The sequence below is a fragment of the Cryptotermes secundus genome, unplaced genomic scaffold (assembly GCF_002891405.2).
Source record: "Cryptotermes secundus unplaced genomic scaffold, Csec_1.0 scaffold1441, whole genome shotgun sequence".
Lineage (NCBI taxonomy): Eukaryota > Metazoa > Arthropoda > Insecta > Blattodea > Kalotermitidae > Cryptotermes > Cryptotermes secundus.
In genome coordinates, this window is record NW_019734987.1 from 396110 (window position 1) to 423882 (window position 27773).

At 36.9% G+C, this 27773-nt stretch overlaps 1 protein-coding gene across 1 annotated transcript in view; it reads left to right on the plus strand.

The window, feature by feature from the left end:
- LOC111869170 (multidrug resistance-associated protein 1) overlaps positions 1–26437 on the plus strand; it is a 151260-nt gene extending 124823 nt beyond the window's left edge. The window contains exons 25-35 of the mRNA XM_033753308.1: positions 8585–8674; positions 9490–9580; positions 10373–10481; positions 11589–11715; positions 12388–12486; positions 13214–13363; positions 14892–15025; positions 18548–18739; positions 20543–20657; positions 22749–22828; positions 24049–26437. Coding sequence (XP_033609199.1) covers positions 8585–8674; positions 9490–9580; positions 10373–10481; positions 11589–11715; positions 12388–12486; positions 13214–13363; positions 14892–15025; positions 18548–18739; positions 20543–20657; positions 22749–22828; positions 24049–24160 — 1299 coding nt within the window. The 3' untranslated portion in view covers positions 24161–26437. The remainder of the gene's footprint in view (positions 1–8584; positions 8675–9489; positions 9581–10372; positions 10482–11588; positions 11716–12387; positions 12487–13213; positions 13364–14891; positions 15026–18547; positions 18740–20542; positions 20658–22748; positions 22829–24048) is intronic.
- Positions 26438–27773: the final 1336 nt, after the last annotated feature.

A 27773-nucleotide genomic window follows, 5' to 3' on the forward strand; every position in this document is an offset into this window, starting at 1 on the left:
ACATACATACATACATACATACATTTCATTTCACAAGTCCAAACCAAATGGACATGAAGGTCATCATATAAAAAAAATACAAAAAATTTAAACAAACACACAGATAGCAAAGTAATTAAAACTAATTGTTTGAGTATGATCTTGGCTGTCCATTGCATACCACTGAGGAACAGTGAATCCACCATTAAGGCTTATGCCATTTGTACTCTTAATTTTTTTAAGCAGAAGGTTTTAGGGCTTGTAGTTTATTTATTCAGCTGTATAATTTTGTCTAGGATTTTTCAAAGAGGAAGTGATAAATGTAGAGTGTTACATTATGAGTAGAGTTTATCCATTGTTGATGACAGATTTATAGTTTCTGAACATTCATAATCTAAACCAGCAGATCTCAAGTAGAAGTTTCATAGGGTGAAATTTAAAAATTAGAAATGTGCCACACAACTTGAAAGATGTAACTTCTTCATATAAAATAAATTCCTTGAAGTAGATTATTATTAATTCAGATTTTATGGCAAAGCGTGAGGACATTGTACCTTAACTTACAGGAGATTACAAAATTGGAATGTGGTGACTTGATGTTCTTCCACAGCCAAAAAAAAAAAGAAAGTTTTTTCTAGTAGAGTATCGTTGTGGCACTTGTTTTTCACAAAATGTAAGTGAATGATTACATTGTAGCACAGACCCACAAAAATAGTCAGAGAATTTACGGAAGATACAAAGAAAATGTGTCTCAAGGTTGGGGAAATGTTAAAAAAACTTGTTATTCATGAAAATAGCTTAATGCTGTATTTTAGCGTCCTGTTGCACTGATTTTCATCCATGATATGTATACAGTGGCCGTCTTGTAGTGCACTCAATTTCACCTGTTATGTCATGACATGTTTCGGCAACATAGTGCCATCATCAGGTGCCCTAATTACGCTAATCTATTGCATTGCTTGCCTTTATATGTCTTTATAAAAGTATTTAAAAAGTGCGTATTTGTCAACTATAATAAATTTACACACACTAAAACTTGTTAGGATTATTCATCTTAATTAAAACTTGCGTGTGGTTCTTCCACTATGGGGGTCGTTTTTCTTATATTCTGTATAAACCATTACAACACTCGCAGCTAAGAAGGGAACACACATCACAAGACACGGTTTACACAGAATATAAGAAAAACGACCCCCGTAGTGGAAGAACCACATGCAGTTTTTAATTAAGAAACATAAGATGAATAATCTTAACAAGTTTTAGTGTGTGTAAATTTATTATAGTTGACAAATACGCACTTTTTAAATACTTTTATAAAGACATATAAAGGCAAGCAATGCAATAGATTAGCGTAATTAGGGCACCTGATGATGGCACTATGTTGCCGAAACATGTCATGACATAACAGGTGAAATTGAGTGCACTACAAGACGGCCACTGTATACATATCATGGATGAAAATCAGTGCAACAGGACGCTAAAATACAGCNTGCATGAGAATTGCTGGCCAAAAATTTTATGTTCCTCTTCTTAACTTATCCTTGTTCTTCATTTATGATTTATGTGATGGTTTTTTTTTTCTAATTCAGAAGAATTATTCCGTTGTCGTTTTTCTTGTTATGTCTTTGGTTAGAGGTTTTCCTTTCTTTGTGTATTGTCAAATATTATCTCGATTTGTCTGTATTTTGTTATTTGTTTTGTAAGAATGTTCTTCATATAGAAGTACAGCGCAGTCACATTTTATGTGTGAATATGTTCCTGAAGACCTCACATAATTCAAAGCAGTGAGTTTTCTCATAGGATTAAATGTGAAGTGATTTCAAACTTTATGCATCAGTGAGATTTTATTAATATTTTTTATAGTGCGCTGTTTAAGTTTGCTTCACTCAAATTTGTGTAAGTGCAGCCACACTGTATACTTCTAAAGGGTTCTGACATTGGTGTATAACACTCAGACTTCTTTTTCATCATCCAGTATTCTAGAAAACATGATGTTTCGGAAACTGGAAAACACTTACTCAGTTGAGTCCCTTAGAAAGAGCTAACCACAATCACTGTGATTGAGTGACTGAGGTTAGCTTTTTGTAAGGGACCCAACTGAGTAGGTATCTTCCCTTCTCTATTGAGGATGGAAAAAATCCAGTTTTCTAGTCTCTAGAATGGAAAAAGCCCCAAAACCCAGTAATTCTGACACTATGTTATATACTAAGGATGTTCTTGTATAGAAGTGTATTATATAAAAAATATTAGTTTATAGTACTGGAAGCTTTCATGATGACTAAATATCATTTAATTCCTTGATGATGGAAGTGAGGAAGATTCCTGAAACTTTGGATTTATGCTCTGAATTGACTCAGGATTACTTGTTATTTGGTGTTTATGTGAATTTCAGGAGGTAACTGATTGGTTATTGATCAGCAGTGCATTTAATTAGGCATACTGGATGGAAAATACAAGTGACAGTGTGCTATAGGCTTGTGCTAAGTGTTTTTTGTTTCCTTATGAGGCGAGTGAAGTCAGAAGCTTCTCTTATGAGGGTGTTTTTTCCGAGAGACTTTGTCAGATTACATATAAAATGCTATCTGTATCTAGGAGCAGTCTTCATAATTAGATTAACTTTGCAAAACATCATCAGATTACAACATGAATATTTCACATTGTAATCTAATTGTGTTATACTAAATGGGACACAATCCAGTGTAGAAATATATTATAGCTAATCGATCTCTGTGAGATTTGATGTTCTTGCAGGGGTGAGTATCATGTCCACAGTCTTCTGAGGTTATGATGCCGTGTAGTTCGATAAGGTGGTACATTCCTCCAAAACATTTTCACCCATCTTGCAGTATACTGGAGTAACATCCTTGCTGCTGCGAGTATATCAGCTGTGTCATAGTGATGATCTTGTCGGGAGGTTACTGTATATAAAGTCTCCAAATTCAAGTCCCATTCTTTTACCCTGAAAATGAAGGCAACAGCTTCCATCTTCAAGGTCAGTGAGGTGGCAACTCTAATGCCTACAGTGTTTTTTTTTAATTAAAGAGTGAACAATTATATGTTGCAGTTTTGAACCAAATGAACATTTATGCCGAAACAGATAATACAGATTTATTTAGGGCTCTGAAGGAGTTAATGTAAATAAAATACTATAATATGTTTATCTAGGGCTGATAGTAGCATAGGTGGAAGGATAGTATTGAAGTGGATTGTAGAGAAATAGAATGGGGTGGTATGGACTGGAATCATGTGGCTCAGGATAGGGACCAGTGGTAGGCTCTTCTGAACACAGCAGTAAATTGTTACATTCAGTAAAATTTTGGGAAATTTTTAAGTAGAAGAGTGAAGACTATGGCTTCTCAGTAACAACTTGGCTGCATGGTGTTCGTTTGTTTGATAATTACCTGGTTGGTTGGCTGATTAGTTAGGACTGGTAGAAAGTTGAGAAGAATGTTTAAAATTGTAAAATTGAAAGAGTTTAAGAACTGTTGCGTCAAGAAATGTTGAGACAATAAATTGAAAATAGGTCACCTTGAAAAGATCATTCCTATGCTGTGCTGATTTTTATGTCTGTTCTAGACACAGTGTTTTGGAGAATTTTGTAGTTGGATATTTGAAGAAGGGAATATTTAATTTAATTTGACAGATTCAGTAAACTTGAGTGTGGTAAGCAGAAAGGACTGTGGTTCAACAGCACTCGTTAAAACCATTTTTAATATTTCACTATAGTAAATATAAATGATTAGAATAATATCGTTTAAAACTCTCTTTCGTGAAATTGTATAAGTGAAAGTTGAAGAATTTATTGATGTGAAATTCTTTCAAATGTTGGAAGACACCATATTTTAACACCTGCTATCAAAATACTACATGAACAGTATATTGTTATATATTGTGACAACAGTGAATATTAAGGATCTTCCGAGATGTGATGCTGTGTAATTTGGATAAGTAGGTACTAATATTGTGGAGATACCTGCTGCCTTAATCTTCAAGGTTGCAGAAAGGCTGTAATATGAACATTGGTTTTTCTTGTAGATTATTCAGTCATTGTGCATTTTCAGTGTCAGCAGTACAGTGCGTGATCTGTCACTATGAGAATACATGTCGTCAGTTGAGTAGCCTGCAGGCTGTATAGTTTGCTTTGTCACACTCTTTATTTACCTCTAAAAATGAGTTTTTGTCATTCACATTGAGAAGCAAATGTTGTTATTCCTTCTGTTGTCATGTTCAAGAAAAACATTCTTAATGTCATATCATGGTTGCTTGTTACTTAGTGATGCTTGGTTTATCTGCCTCTAAAATACAAAAACTTGAGTCTGTTTGAGATAAGCAAAACAGTATTTTTTGCACACCACCTTCAGTATTACAGACTGTGTAGCACTGAATGATAGGATGATAACCAAATGATGAATTGGAAAGGATTTGGAAGGAAACAATCGTGGTACTATCCCAGCATTTGCCTGGAGGAACTGAGGAAAGCTATATAAACCCCCAGTCAGGGTAGTTTGTGTCTTGGCTGAGATTATAACCAAGCATTTCCTGGGTACAGGTGTAGACTTACCGCTAGACCAACCTGTTCGGTAAGTGATGTAAATGGTGGACGTACTAACTACCTCAAATTTCAACCTTCTTATAAAAGTTTATCTGAAAGTAATACCATTTTAATATCTCGAATTCTATTTTGCTTATATGGTTATAAAATCAGGTTTCTGTGCACAAAGAGAATTTCAAGAACCAATTGGTCTACAAGCCTCTGCTTTCAAGTTTCTGCATCTTTTTCAGTTTCCAACTCTTGTCTGTGTGATTGTGGTGTGTGATGTGTAGTAGAATTCTTTTCTATTTTATTAGTTTTGTAGAGCATACTTGTAGTTTTAGTTTAGAAAGTTCTTTTAGTTTGAATGTATTTAGTTTTTTATGTTATAACCATTGCAATATATGAGGATGCTTTTATTTTATCTATTTGTAAATATTCAAAAGCTTTTTGGTCAAGGTTTTGCTTCCATATATTTCTGCAAATTTACACTTAAGTTGCCATGGTTATTCTAATGTCTAATGTGCTTTCCTCTCTAGTGCTCCCTTTGTTCGTACAGTGTTTATGTACAGTAGCCAGTGCAGTGAGGATTCTGTGTTTTAAAGAGACTGTCCTGTCTTTATTTTGTTACATCATAAGATATTGTATAAAATCAATTATTTTTTTAAATTTCAGATTCATAAAAAAATTTGTACTAAAATACGAATTGTAATGTAGGATAAATTTAAAACCACCGCATTCTGATTTATAATTTCCAGTTTTCTGGTCCAGCATTAATTTTCAAATTTCACTGATAGTTTTTTAGTAATGGGTCCTATCAATGTGTCATGATAAGATTGTGAATGTATAGCGATATTATTTGTTTATTTTATTTTATGAAATATGTGTATACCGTTCAAAATGTTACTGAATTGTCTTTCATGGACAGTATTTTTATTTTGAAAAAGTTCAAACTTTTTTTTTTTAGACGAGAGACAGGGTTTTAGAAATTATGATTAAAGAAGGAAGTAAAATAATGGTATTATAACAGAATCAGATAAGTAGTTTAACTGCAGTGTTATTTATAAATGAATTACATTACTAATTAAACAAGTGATAGTAAATTGTTATAGCAGTTTTAAAGTCAGTAAATATGCATTCTTGTTCCCTCAAAATGAACGGAATCTTTCAGCAGAACACAAGCAACATAAAGTATTCTTTTTGTTTTTAAGTGGAAAATGCTACATTATGTTGGTCTTGATCATTTTTCACAATCGAATAATTGGTGTTTTTGAATATTTATTCTAACTTTGTGCTCTCACTCCTTGCTGTGTTTGTGCAACTTTGTTGATTTATTAATATTCATATTCGTATATCGACAAAGTTGCAGAAAGACAGCAAGAAGTGAGAATACTCGGTGCAGCAGGATGCTGCAGTATAATGTTTTGAATATTTATACCAGTTAGAGCTTCTTATTTTTCAGTATATAAAAATAAGTCATACCCAAAGAGGACACTACAATGTGAAGTACATGTGAAATAATATTTACTCATAAAACTGATAATTTCTGTGATTTAACTCATTCATTCATTCATTCATTCATTTATTTTTCGTTCCATGGATCCACAATACAAGTGAGATATAGGACATGTCCATACAGTGATTATTCTTAAAATTAATAGAGCAAGAACCAAATACATAAATAAAAAAGTATAAAATACAAAAATTGAAACAAAACATGTAGAATTAAATGGATTCCAGTCATATAAGTTACTTTAATAAAACATGCAGTTTAAATTTAAACAATGTCAGTTTGAACATATCACAGAAATTGCTTAGGTGACTAGACTAGAATAGTAGAATCATGACTAGAATAATACTAATAAAAAACTGGATGATCAACAGGTGATTCTAGTGAATGCATAATCATTAACTTATAATGATTTATATTGGAAATATTCTTCCACAGAATAAAAATGATGAAGATAAAGAAAACGCTTTAAACAAATTTTGAACTTCTTAGGGTTGAGTGACTCTTCTTTTATATAAGAAGGAAGATTATTATAAATTTTTATGCCCATATAATACACTCCCTTTTGATATACCGTAAAATTTGCTATGGGTTGATAGAAATTTGTAATATGTCTTGTATTTATATTATGATTTAGTGAATTTGGAATAAAGAGACTTTTATTATTAACCACAAAGAGCATGAGTGAAAAAATATACTGTGAAGCCAAAGGCAAAATTTCCAATTTCCGAAAGAGATCTCTACATGAAACTCTACTATTACAGCCGATCATAATTCTAATTATCTTCTTCTGCATTCTAAATACTTTTATACTATGAGGCGAGACTCCCCAAAAGCAAAGACCATAGTTCATAACAGAGCCAAAATAAGAGTAGTAAATTGTTTTCAAAGTTTTTAGAGGCAAGTATGGTTTAATACTTCTCATCATATAACATGCTGAGGTAAGTTTTGGGATTATACATTCCACATGTGAACTCCAGTTGAGTGTATCCATTATGTTTATACCAAGAAACTTTATATTTGACACAGTGGTTACTGGACGATTGTTACAAACAATATCTACGTCGGTTGTGAGTTTATTTTTGGTTTTAAACTGCATACTATGAGTTTTATTAATATTTATTGAAAGCAAATTTGTCCTAAACCACTTATATAAATGATTAAAAACATTATTCATATTGATATGGAGATTTTCTAAATTTGAACCTTTAATTAATACGCTTGTATCGTCGGCAAACAAAATGGATATAGCATTGTTAATTACGATTTTGGGCAGATCGTTGATATAAATGAGAAACAGCAACGGGCCCAAAACCGAGCCTTGAGGAACACCATCAGTTATTATTCCCCAAGAAGAATGGGTAGTTTGATTAGAATCTTTTTCACAGACTTGAATTCTCTGGTATCTATTGTTAAGATATGATTCAAACCATTTTTTAGCTTTACCATCTGTGCATTAATACAAACTGTAGTTTCTCCACTGTACAAATTATTGGTAGTGACACTTTTACAGGAGACGCATCTTGTGCAGTTGAAATGTTAAACATATTGTGTACGTTTTAACTTAATTTCCATGAAGCATAGACATGTTTTTTTTTTCTTTATAACAAGTTGAGAAACTATTTCAATCAAGGAGTACAATTTTCAGAGTGTGGTTACTTCGGTTGTTTCACCATACAGTTATCTATGTGGATACCAGTGTTTCAATGGAACATGGCTGCTGCCATTTTCAGGGTTGAACTGAGTAAGGTGGGTAACGACCTTACTTGCTGCCTGCCTCTGTAACCTAATAGCATCCATATCCTTCTTAGACCCTGAAGAGGTAGGCAGGGTAATTCTCTGAAACATTGGTATCCATCTACAAAAGTATGCAGTGTCACAACCCACTGCAATCACTGCAGTGAAAATCCCAAAACTTACAGAGGAGTAAAATTTGTTATTTTATGGTTAGAAGCAAACATATTCAGTTAGAATCTTAAATCTATTAGACTGTTGTATTCTGGTGTATGGAATTGTGTAGTCCTGTTGCTGAGTGCCTCTGTTTTGAAGGCATCTCCTGCCTCCATCCCAGGGCAGATTAAGGCATAGATAAAGTAGCCTGTGTCCATGGCCCTGCATCAGGTGGGCATGCAACTTGTCTGTCTAGCAGGAGATATTTGAAGGCCGCTAAATTTGTAGGTGAAACAAAAATAGCACGTTCTCCACTCCCTTTTTCCATTGATTCTAATAAATAATAAAGTGTCTAACACACACCCATACACTATCACATTTTTCAGTGCCCAGGAGCACTGAACACTGGCCTAAGGCCCCACAAACTCTTAAACCACCTCCATCTTCACTTCTACTGTGAAGATGGAGGTAGCAGTTTCTTCAGAAATGGTGTCATAACCCAGAAGATGATCACTGAAATTTTCCCCACTGTCAACATCTCAGACCTTGTATAAAAAATAAAAATTTTAGAATTTGTGTTCTGGTGATTATTCTGTTCATTGGTTTGTGTTATACTGTGTAACTGAATGTCACTGTTGTTGTATGATATTGACCTCTGTTTTGTAAACTTGCAGGTTATTGCCACTCTTGTGGTAATCAGTTACAGCACTCCCATCTTCATAACTGTGATTGTTCCTATTGGCATCTTATATTATTTTATCCAGGTATGATTTGTCCAGTTCATTAAAATGCAGACTCTGTTAATACCAGCTTTAGAATAATTGTAATTATGACAGTAGGGGAATTGAATAATTTTAAGTAAAATTGTCCCAGACTGAATCTCATTTTATATACTAACCCACAGGTTTAAACAAAGGAATCAAATATTTTCCAGATCATGTGAACAAAGTATTGAAGAAGTATTTATTTTCAGGTCTTTTTATTAGTTAACACAACTGAAGATATAATAAAATCTAAAATTGCACGCTATTATTGTCAGGATGTCATGGAATTAGAGTGCATATGACCTTTATATGAGTGATGTACCAGCAAGAAGTGTTTTCTGTGTTTAACATGTTACTGGTGTAGGTTTGTTTGTTTTATATGGGTTCATTGTTGCTGGAATTAGTAAATTAACATGATATATTTTAACATTTCAAATACTTGGACATATTCTTTCAAAATGTAGTGTGCTGAAATGGAAGCACAGCTGATGAAATAAACTGACATCAGAGAAATTGAAATGGTGGCTGGTATGTTCCACATATAAATGTATACAAGGAATCATATTCTGGAACACTTTGAAAGTGTCTTTGTTGAAGGTTGTACACCTTTCTGGTACTTAAGAAGTGAAACAGGAAAAATATTTTGTCAGTGGTTGTGTTTGTTTTTGAACTCAAAGAAGTATGGGCTAGGGCAATCTGAAATTTATATCATTCATAAATAGTCCTTTAATTCTGTAAATTCTTAACATTATTATAATGTTAAATGTGACAGAATAAAGAATATATCAGAATTCATATTGTTATGATCATTGCAGCGATTCTATGTCGCCACTTCACGTCAGCTAAAGAGGTTAGAGTCAGTTTCAAGGTCTCCTATTTACTCGCACTTTGGAGAAAGCATCACAGGTAAGATTGTAGTTTCAAAGTGTGATTTTAGTTGTTAGTGTATTAAGTCATGTGCATCTGAAGTTAACCTTTAACTCTCAAAATAATATTTGAGGTGATTATAATGTAGGTTTGCAAGTTCTGGAAGACATAAGCCCTTTAAAGAGTGAATGTTTCTTAAATATATTTAGGTTTATATTCTTAATTATGGAATGACAATTGTATGTCAGCAGTTACTCACCTGGATTAGTTGCCATGTTTTTAGAACAAGTATTAAAGTAAGGTAAAAGGTAAAGTAACCTTTGAACTTAATTTATTAAGTACCATGCCATGAATGTTTATGGGAAATTGGAGGTATAGCTCCACCACAGTACTGGTTGGAGGTGAGTGATCAGTTCCATGCCTCTGCTCTTTTATTCCCAGGGAAGCAAGCCCTGATTCCTATTGTATGAGAGGCTGGGTGGGCCCCACAGTTGGACTGGACATATGGAGGAGAGGAAATTTCTTGCCCCTGCCAGGAATCAAACTCCAATTCCTTGGCTGTCCAGCCTGTGGCCTAGTCACTATACTGACTGAGCAATCAGTGCTCAATATTATATTAAGAATGGGAAAAATGTATGTTATGACAAAGAAGTACTTTGTTTTCTCCTCAAGTTTACAAAGAGATTTGAAGAAATGGATTTTAGGTGGTGGAGTAACATCTTTACCATATATCATAAATATCATATCTCGCATTGTATTTAAACAAGTTTTTGGTCTTCTTCTTTGGACAGTTCACACTATCTGAACATTCATAATGTGTTATCTTTGCAGGAGCACAGACAATTCGAGCATATGGTGTGCAGCAGAGGTTCATGCAGGAATCGGAGAGCAGGGTAGACTTCAATCAAATCTGCTATTTTCCCAGTATAATTGCAAACAGGTTAGATTTGTCAATATTTTGAAAATGTTGTCCATACTTCGGTATTAGAATTCATAACTTTTACAGTTGCATATTATGTTCATTGTCACTTACTGGAGTGAAACTATGGGGTCAGGCACTTTCATTCATCTACAAAGGTTTCTTATTTTGTTTCGTAAAGACATTCATTATCTGTTTATGCTTTTTCTGGAGAGTATTTGGTTTCAGACTGTTTACAACCATGACACAGCACAGATATTTGCATCAAGATGCAGACGTATTTAGATTTTACTGTACACTATCTGACAGGTAAATAAGTGACATACATTGTGTGCCAACTGCCAACACTAGCATGTCGGTCCATGTGACTACATCACTCAACTATTTTGTATGTAGCATGCTGAATTGAGTGGGATTTGAAGTTCTCACAGTGGTAAGAGTGAAGTTTACCATTTTCTGGTATGAGACACTTTGTAATTTGTTAGATAAGCATTAATATAATGGACGAACATGCTGCCTCCATCTTCAGGAAGAAAAGGAGACTTCTGTGCCACGCATGGTGTCATATTCCAGAAAACAACAATCTTCAGGCTGGATTCATATTATAAAATCCTGTATTCATAATATGCAACATTTCTTAATTACCTGCACTGTATTTTAAATACAAATTCGTGTATACTCTAATATTGACAGTATTTTTCTGTATTGAAATTTTCATCATCCCACAAGGCACAATTTTCTACAACTCTTATAATACAGATGTGTTGCACCACATTATGGATGCATATATATACTGCATATATACACTGGCTGATGTTGATTCCGTGAAGACAGAAATGTGTAGTGGTAGACAATACAATTCAATCTATGAGATATTGACTTTAATTGTAATACCATTTTTCTTGTTGTGTTGGTGGCTATGTTACCTAACCATATATTGGATTGAGTTTGTTTTATGATTACAGCATGTGTTTTATTATGAATGATAAATTGTTACAACAGCAAATCATCAGTGCCAGTGGTACAGTTTGATCAAAATGTGGCAGCTGCTGTCAGCAGTCATAGTGACAGACAGACATAAGCACTTGTTTTTAAAATGTGACTGACTTGCAAAATGTGTGTTCACAGGTGGCTGGCTGTGAGACTGGAAATGGTGGGAAACCTCATTATATTCTTCGCTTCATTGTTTTCTGTTCTCGGAAGGGACACCATGAGCCCAGGTCTTGTGGGCCTGAGTGTTAGCTATGCATTACAGGTACAGAAGCATTATTTTGCTATTCCTCGAGATTTCCTTGATGGTGGTTTGTCTAAGAACTGGTCTATCACAACGGCATTGCTGTTTCACTAATATGGCATGCGTAAATCATTGTTGTATATCAGATTTGAGGATTATATGACAATTAAAGTTTAGATTTTGGTGCTTGAGTTTATGGCACTATGTAGGTCGATACAAATGTTTTGGAGGAACATGCTGTCTCCATCTTCAGGGTGAAAGATGGAGGTAGTACGTTTCTTACAAAACAGTAACAACCTCAAGAAACTTAGCTCCACCACAACTTTTGCTTTATTGGCCATAACACAATCTGCTGTGTGGTTGACCCCATCTGACATGGTCCCATACCCTTTCCTAGATGGACACAGGCCAGGAAGTTGAACATGGACCGTATCTGAAGGCAGTAGACATACACGCATTCGCTTTAAAATATTTTGCTGTTTTACTAAACTCAGTGATTTTGTAATGCAGTGTAATTTGGAGAAAGCCTAACATTGCAGAGAAACATGTTGCCTTGATCTTCAGGTTCACATGACATGTTCCTCAAACATGCCAGGCTTTCTCCAAACTGTACAGCATCACAACTGAGAAGACTGTTCTGTACAGTCACTGCTAGAAGAACTTTTCGTCCTGATTTGGTTACCAACATTTCAGATCACACAAACACTCAACTGGTTGGTGAGAATGACATCAGATGTGGAGACAAACATTGTAGCTGTGGAGAGAATCAAAGAGTATGGAGAGACGGAACAGGTATGGAGTCTTCATTGGGTGGAATCAGGATTTCTGTTGTGAAGGACCCATAACTGTTGTAGTAACTACATCATTGCAAACAGCTTCTTATGCAGATATTTACGATAGGTTTTGGCTCACCAGTGACTCATTGAAAACATCAGAAGTTTCATAACTCCAATTGGTAGACCACACAATTATAGAGACGTGTACTTCAGGTTTTGCCTACAAATTAATGTATCTATATTAAATTCCTTTCCTTGACTGTACTGAGGTGAGGGAGGCACTCTGAAGGTGGGTATTGCAGTATGCACCAGAATGTTGCAGCATATTATGTGTCTAAGCACCAAAGGTTGAAGTTGCACCAAGGCTGCAAAAGTCTAAGGTCAAAGATTTCATCTATTATGCTATATTGTGACCCACTTTGAAATTGACTGTATCTTACTTCAAAATTGGGAGGGAGGGGGGTTCTTCCAACACACACACACACACACGTGCTCTTTTACATGGCATTTATCATTTTGAGTTATGTATGGTTTGGTTTTTTGTAATCTTGTTACAGCTCATATGAGCAAAGATGGTAATTAAAATTCTGCATCTGCTTTCTCCTCGTTCTTTTTAGCGTTTCAGTTCTCAGCACAGTTCATTGTGTGCCCAAACCCAATTTTTATATTCTTGCTTTAGGACTGTGTCATGCCTATTTGTTTGAGAAACTCGCAGAAAATTTAATGTCATTTTTATATTACAGGAAGCACCATGGGATATACCAACAAACCAGCCATCAAGCAGCTGGCCTGAAAAGGGAGAAGTGGAATTCAAAGATTATCAGGTCCGCTACAGAGAAGGACTTGATCTTGTTCTGCGAGGCATCTCCTTTACTGTTAAAGGGGGAGAGAAGGTGAATTTTATAATTTATTTAAAGTACCCCCTCCCCGCAGAATTAAAATAACTGTGGTGTATCCTTCAGTGAGTGAATGCATATTTAAGTACTGTGCAGCAAGCCAGACTTGTAACTGAAATGTTTGGGACAGTGACATGGGAACTCGGTTGCTTTTAATATCCTTACGAAGTTAATGTGATAGATATGTGGGTGTCGTGAATTGGAAAATGTCACAACAAATCCTTCCATACTCTTCTGGTTCCTTTTCTGATGTTTGCACATCACAAATCACTTATAGGTCCCGTTCAGTAAGTGAAAGGTCTTCATTTTTTTCTGAAAGCTTCACTCACTAAGACAATTTGTGGAAATGTAGCAGTACATGCTGTTGGAAGGAATGTGAAGTGAGAATTTGTATGGTACACATTAGAACAAATTATTTATTGGAGGGGGAGTAGAACATTTTTGGTAAAAATCTGTAACACATACCTTCATTCACAGGCCTTGGAATTCAGAGATTCAATAATGAATATTTTGTATAATCCGTAATTACCATATAAAAAATCTTGTATAACAAAATTGTTGATTTATCTTATTTGTGGTTACTTTAACGATGGTTTTAATAACGTATCAGATGTTAGGATGATTATGATAGTGTGAAGTTCACAGCATGTAGAAGGAAGTGGTCATGGCCTGACCTGGGGTACAATCCTGGCATTTGCCTGGAAGGATTGAGGAGGTAAAGGTAGAAAAGCTAAAGGTATCCCTGTAACAGGCTATGAAGGCCTGTAGAGTTGTGAGACATCGAGGTTCTCACATTTTCTCTAGACAGTTGGCTCACAGATGGCGGTAAGTTCAGCCTTACTCGCCATCCGCCCTTTACCCCCATAAAGTTTCCTGGTACTCATTTCTGTTAGAGGCTGAGTCAACCCAAGGGTCATAGTGTGGCTGGAAAGATTAGGTCAGTTCAAAAAATCCACCTCATTGCTACACGAACCTGCAACCTTCTGGCTTGTAGCATAGTGCCTCGACCAACTAAGCTACCGTGTGCCCTGGACAGAATGAGGAAAGTTACAAAATATCTCAGTCATTATAGTCAGGCTCCAGGCTGAGATCGTATAACAAAAGTCTGAGAAGAGTTCTTTCTTCATGGATAATAATGGTTAGGACATTGAAAATTGACTGATATTTCTGAGGTGACATGTTCTTCCAAAACATCAATTGATTTTCAGCGGACTTCACAGCATTATATCCCAGAAGATAGAAGTTTTCATAACCACCACTTTGAGAAACTCAGATCCTACATAGCGCTGTATCCCAGAAGATAGAAGTTTTCATAACCACTGCTGTGAGAACCTCAGATCCTACAGAGTGCTGTATCCCAGAAGACAGAACTCTTCATAACCATGGCTGTGAGAACCTCAGATCCTACACAGCGTTATATCCCAGAAGATAGAAGTTTTCATAACCACCACCTCAAGATCCTTAAATCCTACAAAAGTTTCAGAATTTGAGTACATGTAATTGTGTGATTTTTTCCTTGTTGCAGGTTGGTATTGTTGGACGGACAGGTGCTGGCAAGTCATCCCTTACATTAGGCCTGTTCCGTATTATTGAACCTGCAGGTGGGCAGATCCTTATTGATGGAGTGGATATCTTTAAACTTGGACTGCATGCTCTGCGGTAAGTAAATGTCAAATAGAAGTTCATTATGTGACTTTTTCCAACCAACATTTTATACATATTTTCTCAACAGTATGGTATATACAGTTACTGTATTTTGGACATTATACGTTCTCCTGTTCTTTATTTCAAACACAGCATTTTGAGACTGGATTCTGTCTCCATCTTAAGGTAGAAACCTATTCCATTGAGCCCAGTTGATATTGTAACGTGTTTCGTTACTGAATACGCTGTAGAGATGGTTAATTGGTTTATTTAACAATCTACAACTATCGGCTACAATTAATTATCACACAGTTGCGGGGTTTCACACTTTATAACCCTAAGCGCATTAATCTGTTAACACTGTTGCGGGGTTTCACACTTTATAACCCTATGCGCAAATCAGTTCACTCTGTCTTCAGTGGTCTACACGTTTACAGTAGGGGAGCTATGTATCACTGTATCACACGCTCCCACTTACACAATCACACACACGTCCGGTTCTTCTTTCCGCGACGGCTGCTATACTCCAATTTGTAGTCGGCTGACTGGAGAACTGTTGATAACACGCTCGGTGACTGTTACTTTATAACTCGACTCGGCGACTGTTACTTTATAACTCGGAACTGTCTTCGGCGATGGCCAGGTCACAACTCGACTCGGCGACTGTTGCAGTACAACTGAAGTCGCCGACTGCTACAGTAGAACTCACTGGTACCAGCTGTGCAGCTCACTTATATAGCTGCAGTGCTTGCCGGTTGCGTAATGAGTGCCACGTCACAGTAGGAAGTTGATTACGGGTACGTAGCGTTGCGCGTTACGTCACCGCGGAGGGGAGTGGCGGGGCGGGAACTCGCCTATTACCGTAGTAACGCGAGCGTTACGTTACCGCCACGTACCGCTGGGGAGGTAGGGGTGATCCATAGCTCAGCATGTCACAATATAGCTAGTCCCTATCTTCAGACATCAGAACCAACACAAGATAGCATATTGTCACATGTTTGGAATCCAGAAGGGTTACTTCCATGGAAAAGCTAGAACAGACCGTTGCATAGGAAGTAACAATAGCGGTATTGTAATTCTAACAGTGAGTCGTTGCGTAGAGAATGCCGAATCTCCCCGGAGATGAGTCTCCATGTTTGTAACGAGGGTTCATTGCATAGCAGCGGCCGAAGTTATAAAAAGGGTTGAAGGTATTTGCCAAGTCAGTTGGAACCTAGACACCATACAGTATAGAAGAAAGACAGCAAGAAGTCAGCATTGGGATAGCCGTCGCCGAAGACAGTTGAGATCCAGCCACGGCCAAGGACAGTAATAATAATTGTAAGGTGTGTAAGTGTGAGTGTCCAATAAAGATTCGCTAAATCTGAGACCCACATGAAGTTATTTGTTGCGTGACATACCCAACACGTGACAATATATAAACCAGACACAGTGTAAGTAATCACCAAGAGTTAAGACAGACATTAAAAACATTAAGAAATTCCTCACACATGAGGCCTAGCACTTATGCCCGTGCATTATTTAATGATCAGTGTCTATAGAATGAGAGTACCATGAGAATAGAAGCCATCACTAAAGAGACAAATTCTCTGCATAGTACCAACATAAAAACACAACCTTCTCATGTAATCTACACTGGAAGGAGTTGTAGTTTTCTGACTTCTGCTGTAGTACGAGGTGCTCTCAGAAAGTACCCAGACTATGTCAGAAAAGAAACGCTGGCTTAACTTACTCAATTTTGGCTGCCATCTCCTTCAAAATAGTCTCCTTGGGAATGAGTACAGTGGTCCCATTGATTTTTCCATGCTTCAGAAGAACTGTGGAAGTCATTTTCCTTAATGCTGTCAAGTACCTCTTGTGGTTCCATTTGGATGTCGGACACTGTTTCAAAATGTTGTCCCTTCAGTTTCGTTTCCAATTTGGGAAACAAAGCAAAATGACAGGGGGCTAATTCCAGTGAGTAGAGAGGATGAGCGATAACCATGTTGTTCTTAGTCACAAACTCTGTGGTTTTTGGGGACATGGTGGTGGGGCCCATTGTCTTCATGAAGGAGCATGTTGTCTTTGTGCTAAAGTTCTGATTTTTTTCATCACACTTTTCTCTCAAGCATCTCAAAACATCACAGTAAAAGTCAGAGTTGACCGTAGTGTTAGGAGGAACAAATTTGCTACGAACAATCCCCTTAACTTCAACAACAACAACAACAAACACCACCACCACCACCACCACCACCACCAACAACAACAACAACACCAACAACAACAACAACAACAACAACAACAATGAGCATGCTCTTTGTTGAACTCCAGACCTGCTGCGTCTTTTTTGCTCTTGGTGATTGTGGGCTCTTCCACTGTGATGATTGTTTCTGCATCATAATTGTAAATCAAACTTTCATCACCTTTTATGATCCTGGAGATAAAAGTTGGGTCCTCATTAGCCTTCTCTCATAGCTCAAGACACGCTTACTTGTATGCACCACTGTTTTTTATCATTGTCAAAAGTTGGGGAACAAACTTTGCAATATTGTGGCATATGTTCAGATTTTTTGTTGAGATGTCCTGGCGAACTTTGTCACTCATCCCAACAGTGTCTGTGAGCTCATGAATTGTTTAGCAGTGGTCTTCGCAGATGAATTCTCTAATTTTTTTCGACATTTTCTGTCATTTTGCTGCTGCTTAGTCACCCTGAAGATTTGTCATTTTCAGCTGACACTTGACTGGCCTTGAAACGCTAATGCCATGCAAAAACCTCTGGCTTAAAGAATGTTCTCCAAAAGCCTTGCAAAGCATTTCAGGGGTTTCAGTATTGGATTTACTGAGCTTCACGCAAAACTTGATGTAGGCACATTGCTTGATTTTACTGTCCATCGCAGACAAAGCGAAACACAAAGCTGAAAAAGCACTCACGTAAAAACAGTGCGTGTTCACAACACAGTGTCATGTGGCAGACTGATGCAGTAGACTTGTGGAAGTGTGACCTTAGCCTCCCCTCTCATCATCTTTCACTGAGGCACTTACAACAGTTACAGTCTGGGAACTTTCCAATAGCACCTTGTAATAGTAGTCCAGAAGGGCAAGATGTCCAAGATGAGCTGACAGATCGGATGAAAACCAGAGACGTGTGTGGATTCTTTTTGTTTCCTGTAGGTGGTGTCCAGTTCAATCTGCAAGACCTCCGCTTCTTTCCAACATACTTTGTGGCCTTCTTCATGTGCAAGTTATGATGGTATTAATATACCATCACCACAGACTTTTAGATCTTGTTCATATAACCAGTATGGTATATCTCAATTCAGTTATGCTCACAAACAAGGAAATGCTACATCCATTTCTTTTTTGCTCTTACCGCTTCGTGCAGCGAAATATTTCTCTTGGGAAAAATGTGAATGTTTCAGTTGTTCTGAAGAGAATTTATAAGATGCTCAAGATAATATTAGTTTTTGGCATCACTGATGTCTGTAGAGAACAGTATGGTTAAGTGAAGTTCTCCAAAATGTAGTGTAACATAATTGTTATAAGATCATTCTGCTGTAGGTCACGGTTAACAATCATCCCTCAAGATCCAGTCCTGTTCTCAGGAACATTACGCATCAACTTGGATCCATTTGGCCGGTATTCTGATTCAGATGTGTGGCTAGCTCTTGAGCATGCACATCTGAAGGCCTTTGTTAAGGGATTGCCTGATGCACTTGAACATCCTGTGTCAGAAGGAGGCGAGAACCTCAGGTATGTTGCATGTTCTAAAATATTAATTTAGTCAGCGGTGGAGAGCCATCGCTGAATTAAATGACTTGTTAAATCAGCCTTTAATTGGCCAGTCATTGTATCAGTAGTCAGAGGCAGCCATTTAACTTAGATTGGGAAAAATGCTACCACAAGTAGAGTTGAATTCTCATGTAGAAAAAGGAAACAGTGCGGTAAACTCTGCACACCCACAAGGATTACATTCCTGTAAACTCGCATGAATGTAGAAATTGTGAATACTGAACATAAGAAATGGGGTTTGGTTTGTGGCATAACAAAACACAGGCAGTAAGAAAGTAAACATTAAGAATTTTGAAAAGACTCAGTAACTAATAATGTACTGTGTAATATTTATGTCCCCCTTGAGGAATACTGCCTTTTTGTGGAGAGGAGGTTTCCACACCCCAGTAATGCAGAGAGCTATGCTGGTGGGAGCTTAAACTCATGGTAGAGCCACCCATGCCAGACAGTTCAAAGTGTAGTGGTCAAATGAAGTGTAGCTCCTGGTCCTCCAGGTTTGGGATTGGGCATGGGGCTAAAAATCCCACCCTGCAAAAATCTCCTGTCACACAAAACTTCCATAACCTATGGAGGAAGGCAGTGGAGGAGGCAAGGATCCACATAAGGTTGTAGTGCCAGCAAAAAAGAAGATAATGTGTGTATGTATGTATGTATGTATGTATAAACAAAAATAATGATATTGTATGATAATATGGTGGTGAAATGAAGCCATATTCTCCAGAGGGGCTGGCTGGTGACCATCATCTATTTTGCTGACACTGAATTCTGAGGCTCATGAGACTGAAATAGGGGAGAAGCATATACCTGCATTGCAGGGTGCCAAGTTATTATTTTGCAGCTGCAAACTTTTTTATTTGTGAGGTCAAGGGGGCATGAATGTAGGCTAGGTATGCGTTACATATATCACAAATCTGTGAACAAAACATGAAGTAAAAATTGTGGGGGGTTTGCTGTGTTAGAAGGAACAGACAGTTTGCATCTGTTTCAATTTGGGGGCTAACTTTATGTTGGCTGTTGTTAAGTTTTTTCATATTTCTTGCACTTCATAAAAATGAACATGTGTATATATGTAATTAATTTGTAAATCAAAGCTTGCTTGAAATTTTTGAAAGAGATCTCGTTGCACTAAAAATAGAAGTGTATGCAAAACAAACATGTTGCTGAAACTTAAAATTTAGTGAAATAACATTTGAGATGTAGCATAATCACAGGTAAATATGGTATTCATGTGTTCATATATATTGCAAGTGCATTAATCCCTTGATATATGATTTGTCTTTCTTATGGTATTATAATATTAAGTGATTTTATAAAAATTATTAATTTATTTCACCCAATGTCCCCATTACATCAAATCATCTGATGGAAAAGGACAAAAACATGGAATTTAAGACCCTATGCAATGAACAAATACAAAGGAAATAAACCTGAAAGGGGGTGTCCACAAATCATATTGGTTCACCTTGTCATGTTCTGAGGTAATGCTAGGAAAGTCTATTTTTCTGGTAGAAGTAGCATGAAATATATCTGGTATTTTGTTCTCAGATTTATAATTGTAGTAAACACACCACCATTTAAAGGGTATCAAAAATACAAATTAAAATAATTGCAAAAAGGCATCATCAGATAAACCATCAAAATTTCACCCTAATATAGTGCGATGTAATGGGTCCGTTCTAAGGATGCTTTCAGAATAAAGACTTTAGGCTGTACATGCTGCTTATATGTGAAGTTGTTATTAACAATTTTGATTTCATCTAACAGTGTTGGACAGCGTCAGCTGATATGCTTAGCGAGAGCTTTACTTAGGAAAACGAAAGTCCTCATTCTGGATGAAGCTACTGCTGCTGTTGACTTAGAAACTGATGACCTTATACAGGTTTGTGTTTTCTCAAGTTACTTGTGTGAAAATATTTCACTGTATGGAGTAAAGGTGGTGGGAAATTTATTGCCTGGATGGTTCAGTTTTCCTATACCAGTGTTCATTCCACCGATGCCTCACATTCGACTGTCATCGCCTCCAAAAAGACTGACAGTCCTAATTGGTGCATTGTGAGGTTTGAGGTTCTCACAGTGATGACTATGAAGATTACTGGCCTCTGGGACTTGATGCTGGGTATCCTGGTAGAGGTTTGCCAACATTTTGGAGGAAGCTACATGGTACAATACTGCAGGTGGAAGTGGCAGGTTCCTTTGAAACGTTGGTAACTGTCCGCTAGACCAGTGTTTCTCAACCAGTGGTAATGTGTACCCTGTTATCCTTTTATGGGTATGCGAGAGAAGTGAGGGGTATGTGAACAGAACTGAAATGTCATCATTTTGGTTTAAAGTTTTAACTAATAAACATTTTTGCATGATGGCAAGTTTATTGCCTGCAGGTAATTTCTTGAAGCAGCTCTTAGAACTAAATTGTTTGAACAGATGTGTTGCAATGGTAGAAAAAATTGTGTGAACATTTTAATAATTGGGGTACTTCGAAAACTTTTTTTAAAGGTGTACATTATAAAAAGAAGTATTCAGAGATACTGTGCTTGACTATATTGTGTCTCATCCCAGAAGATGGTAGTCTTCACTTGATAAAGGTTTCTCAGGCTATGATCTGTATGTCGGTTATAAATTACCTACATTTTAGGGGCCATCTCTTCCCCATTGGGATCTGACGTGACATAGGATCCAAACCGACCCATCTGTATATCAGTTTGTGCCCCACAATCAGAACATGAACAAGCAGGGTGCTATTGGGTGGAGTCTTAAAATTTGTTAGATACAGTCTTGTATCTGTGAGTCTAAAAACTGACACTACTGATAGTTCAAGATTTTTTTTATCCACTACAAAAGCTTCAAAACTTACATCAGTGATGACCATAGCTGTAGGTTCTTTGGCTGGGAAGTTCAGTATTAGCCTTTATTCATATTATGAGGATGACACTATATGAATATTTCAGACTTTTTTTTTTTAAATTCGCTTAGTGGGGTGTGGAGTCCAGCTGGGTCCACTCGGCATGGCGGCCAGTGATTGGCCTATTGTAGCCTGCCCTGGGTGATTATGATGATGGAGAATTTGGTGGAATGAAGATTAGTAGGGGAAACCAAAGTACTCTGAGAAAACCCACCCCAGCACCACTTTGTCCACCGTAAATTCCACTTGACCAGACGTGGGATCAAACGCGGGCCGCCACGGTGGAAGCCGGCCACTAACCGCTTGAGCTATGGTGCTGACTATATTTCAGACTTAGTGTGGACCATGATTTTGCCAGTTGAGAGATATATGTGGCATGTATATTTGCTAGAATGTGCTAGGTATAGAATAGAGGTCTCTACATTATGAAAGGCACAGAAAACTGATAATAGTATGTTGTGTTGGAAGGTATGTAATAGGGTGGACTAATAATTCAGTGTACTAACATTTAATTAAAACATATAAATTAGAATATACAAAACTATAATTTTTCCTGTGGTTCTGTATGGGTGTGGAACTTGGTCTATGACATTAAGGGAGGAACATAGACTGAGGGTTTGAGAATATTTGGACCAAAGAGAGATTAAGTCACAGGAGGTTGGAGAAAACTGCATAATGAGGAGCTTCATAACTTGTACCCTTCTCCAAGTATAATTAGAATGATCAAGTCAAGGAGGATGAGTTGGGCAGGGCATGTAGCACAAATGTGGAAGAAAAGGAATGCATATAGGATATTGGTGGGAAAGCAAGAAGGAAAGAGACCACTGGGAAGACCAAGGCATAGGTGGGTGGGCAATATTAAAATGGATCTTAGATAGATAGGATGGGATGGTATGGATTGAATTGATCTTGATCAGGATAGGGACCAGTGGAGGGCTCTTGTGAACAAGGTAATGAACCTTTGGGTTTCATAAAATGCTGGAAAATTCTTGAGTAGTTGCAGAATTGGCATCTCCTCAAGAAGGGCTCAGCTCCATGAGTAATAATAATAATATTTAATTATGTGTTTAGACGACAATCCGTAGTGAGTTCAAGGACTGCACAGTACTTACGATAGCACATCGTCTAAACACAATTATGGACTCCAATAGGTGAGTGAATATTCACATTTGTTTTATGATTAAGATTTTAATATGTAAATATGATTAGGATTTCTTCTCACAGTGGGAATGAATGTTACTGTTTCATCTGTTCCCCAGACTTAAGTAACACCATTCAATATGGTGTTAGTATTGATGACTGATATGAATTTTCAAACACATTAAGTCAGTTGGTGTAATGTATAAATTAAACTGACTTGAAGATATGTGTGTATTAACTTCTCAGTTTCAAATAATTAAATCTCAGGTGAACTGAGAAAGGCATTTAGCACATATGCAGATGAAATTTTAGTTAGAAAACTAAATGCAAGAGAACACATGGAACACTTAGGGATAGACAGGAAAATAATACTGAAATTGATCTTAAAGAAGAAGATATGAGGGTATGGATTGGATTCGTTCTTCCTGATGAAAGGGGCAAATGGGGCTGTTGCACTGAACCGAATCTTCAAATTCTGTGTATGAAGAGGAATTTCTTAATCCACAGAGCAATTATAAGTAAGGACTGTTTTCCATGTAGTTGTTCAGAATGCAGTTTATGCAATATGCACACAGTGTATGAAGCAGTCTTGTTCAGTATCAGAAATAGTCTCCTTTCTGCACTAGAGGAACTGAGATGGCTTGGTCAGTGTAGTGATTATACCATGGGCTGGATGGCTGGGGAATCAGTGTTTGATTCCCACTAAAGGCAGAGATCTTTCTCTTGTCCATGGCATCCAGACTGGCTGTGGGGACCGCCCAGCCTCCTATCCAGTGGTTACAGGGGGGAGTAAAGCAGTTGGGGCATGATGCTGACCACACATTATCATGCTTGGAGCTATACCTACACTCCCTCACATGTCTTTGTTGCGTATGGACTCTTTCACTGTACCTGATAGTGTGGCTGATGTACAAATTATGATAAATTTTATTGTGTTATTCATCATCATCGGCAAAATAGCCCTTTTTGAGTCATATTTCATATTGTGGATTTCACAGTATTTTTTTTTTTTTTTTACGTAGCACGATCATCGGCCTTGTGTCGAACCCCCAGTGCCTGGAGGACCAGGTCCCTGTATTGATGTTCCCGAATGACAGGGTGGCCCATTTAAATTCCGAGACACCAGGTTCTCTTTCTGTTGCCTTCCACCACTTGCAGGGCTACAGTGGAGGCATTTTAACCTGTCTCCACATGGGAATCATTGGATTATTATGGCATATATATTTTGCAGGGTGATAGTCCTGGACCGAGGTCTGCTCGTTGAATATGACACTCCAGAAGCACTGCTACAGAACAAAGCATCTGTATTCTACGGAATGGCGAAGGATGCTGGTTTGGTGTGAATCTTTGTAATGTGATGGCTTATGCCTCTGTATCTTATGATGAGACAGCAGTATGAAGTTGTCATCTCAGGTTGACTGGTAGTAGTTTTTGTTGTCCAGAAACTGGAATGAATGCTCTGTTCCTTCCAGCAGCTTGTTTTTTGCAGTGAGCTGTGTTCGCTGCATGTGTGCGAGTATGACTGTATCACGGATGCACGCATCTCACAAGAACGGGATGTATTCATGGAAGACTTACTCATATTATGTGATACTTGCCTGTTGTTAAAGTATTTAAGTCAGTTTAACGATGTGAATGTAAAACAGTACCAATGTTGCAACAGTCTGAATATCAGATGGCTGTATGATGCTATCTCCATCTACATTCAATAATTCAGTTCAGTTTTCATTTTAACTTGGAACGGAAGTATGGTTATCTTGTGAATATTCACGTACGTTGTATGTAGAGTATACATGGGAGTTGTGAAGTTGAGGTGTCTTTTGTTTTGTTATTGTATACATTGCCACAGTTTATTTAGGGAAATATTGTTTAAAAATAACATATTTATGTATTTATTCCAAAGTTTCAGTCAAGAAATCCAACCAAAATCGGTCTGTGAGATACAAGGCCCTTGGAATAGTGACTATGACGATTCCTGTCTTCTGGGATGTGTTGCCATGTTATCTGGTAGACTATTTAGCACTGTTTATGAGAGGCAACTTTGAAGATGGAGACTGCATGTTCTTCCAAAACATCAGTAAACTTCTACCAACTATTATGTCCCAGGAAACAGCAATCTTTGCAAATTAGTTTGTGTCTGAAACAAATTATTTCATAATATCTTATGCCTACAGAATTAATAATCACATATTTCGTTACATCAGCACTCTGTATTTGTCACATATTTCCTAAGACAAAACAGTAGTATGATCTGTGTGACAGTAACATATATGCATGTAGCTATGGTATTGAATTTGTGTCTGTGATTTTGTAATAGGTCCACTGCAACAGGCAGTGAATGTACCCGTTCTGTAGAAACTGTTTATAGACTAAGTATGTGGCACAGCCAGCAGTATGTGAAGTATACAAAATGGACATAATGTTTAATATATGTTTTAATTTAGAGGTTATAAAATTTGTATTACTAACTTTGCAGACTTATCATCTGATGTTCTTAAAACAGAGTATCACAGAATGTACAGAGTCCAAAAGACTGGTAACATTAAATGTGGTACACCATTGTGAGAACTCTTTACAATTCATGTATAACATTAATGCTTGTATATATTTTTATGCTCTGCCCAAATAAAATTGTTTGTTATTGATACCAAGACAGTGTACTGGATGTAGTTACAATGTCTTGTCATGCAAGTACCTACAACATTTATGCCCATTTTGCCAAGCTAAAGGAATGCAGTTACATACAGCAATAAAACTGCCTATATAAGTCCTTTACAGTGATGCCAAGGCAATCAGTGACTTACGGCTTTTGACCATTATGTGGTCATTTAAGTCTATTAATATTATGCTATCCAGCATTTTAAGAAAAACAAAGTTACCTTATTAATGGGAACATTAATCTGTATGCTGTGAATATGTTAATGGAAGGGATCTACAGGCATATTTTTGAGTAACAAAATATTCGAACATATATTTTACATATCTACAAGTAATATGTATAATGCAGACAGTTGTGTATTTTTGTTTGGATTTTACATGAACAAACTAATGTTAGTTGAGGTTAAATTGTGTTGACACCATGCATATGTGCATTTGTGTTCATATGAGGCAGGTGGACTGGAAAGAAATGGATGCCCTTTCTTCCTAAAATATATATGTATATGTTTTAAATGAAAATAATTTTTTCACATTACAGTCTTGCATTTTGATGTTACAGTGTTTCTGAATAGGAATTGAGCTTGGCTGAACTTCAGATGCATCCATTTTTATAACGTTCACAAATTGCCAGCTGTGTGATTCCTGTACTCAAACCATATAAGTACTGTCTAAATGCAGCTGATAAGCATGTAAACATCACATTTTGTACACTGATCGTTACTGTTATGCATGATTTAGTTGGCAGTTTGAGTTTCCTTGCCTTTTTATTGTAATTACGATTTTTTGTTGTTCTGATGTTGTTTCTAAGCATACGGCATTCTCATGATGGATTGCACTCCACACTGAGAGCCTGTTCATTGCAGTTTCTCATATGATTATGATATAATACTGCAACAGAAAGTTTCTTCTTGCCAAGCCATATTGAATTCTGATATCACTGAGATACTTAAATTAAATACAAAGTAAAAGTCATGGGATATACAGACAGTCATGAGTTCTATAATAACACAAATATTTAATAAACTGTGATATGGATTAATTTTTTTAATATATATATATTTTCTCTATGTATAGATAGTATAATCATTCATAAGTGTGAAAAAATAATTAAATAATGCTTCTGTGTTCTCGATATCTCTGATCTGTTACATGCGAGTAAGTACCATTGTTCCGTTGCAGTGACCTGCATTCGAGCCTAGTTCAGGTCATGTGGGATTTGTGGTGGACAAAGTAGCACTGGAGCAGGTTTTCTCCTAGTACTTTGTTTTCCCCTGCCAATTCTTATTCCACCAACTGCTCCACACACATCTATCATCCGGGGCTGGTACAGTAGGCCAAATAGTGGCTGACATACCAGGTGGACTCAGTCTGACCCCACCCCAAGAAATTAAGTACCATTGTTTGTGTCTGTGGTTCCTATTCTGAAATGAACACTTGATAAGGTTTTCAATGTAATGTCAGCTGCAGTCCTGTTTGAAGTGTTTATTTGGTTCAAGTGTAAGAATTCTGAAATAACATAAATTACAGAAGACTTTGAGATTATGTAGCATTTAATTTCCAGTGTGGATTTGTTTGTGGGTGATGATGCAGTGTAAAAGTAAGTTGTATTGCCAACATTTCAGCTGTCTCAGCTGTATGCAGTGGGTTGTCATTTTACCTTGAAGATGGAAATGGTAAGGATCTCTGAAACACTGACACGCTCTCATCACCCAATAATACGATCCACATTATAAAATTTACAGTTTTTTTTACCATTATGAATCTTTGTTACTAAAATGTATGTGACATGTTTAAGAGTATTGCCTCCTGAGATGTGACGCAGTGTACTCTCATAGGGCTTACCATTTTTTCAAAGGAATGTACTGCATTGATCTTAAGGGCTGAAGAGTAAGTCCAGCAAGCATGGACAGTGTTACTTCTTGTTTGCTTGCATGGGTTACTCATCAACACTGAAGACAGACACATAATGTTCCTCCAAAGTATTGGTAAACTACCAGCTTACATGGTGTCACATCCCGGAAGATAGTATTCTTTATAGTCACCACTGTGAGAATCTCATTTCTGATGTCTTGTAATAGGTTACATGTTGAATATCTTTATTTTAAACCACACATCACACATAATGTTATTTTCTGCCCATACACTTGATTTTGGAGAAGTGTGAATCAAATAGGGCCAGTAAAGATGCTGACAGGTACAAGTAAATAAATGTGAAAACAATATCAATTTCTGTGGATACAGCGTATTGCTTTCATGTCTTATTTTTGAGCTATTTACTCCATTATGCTTAATTTATGT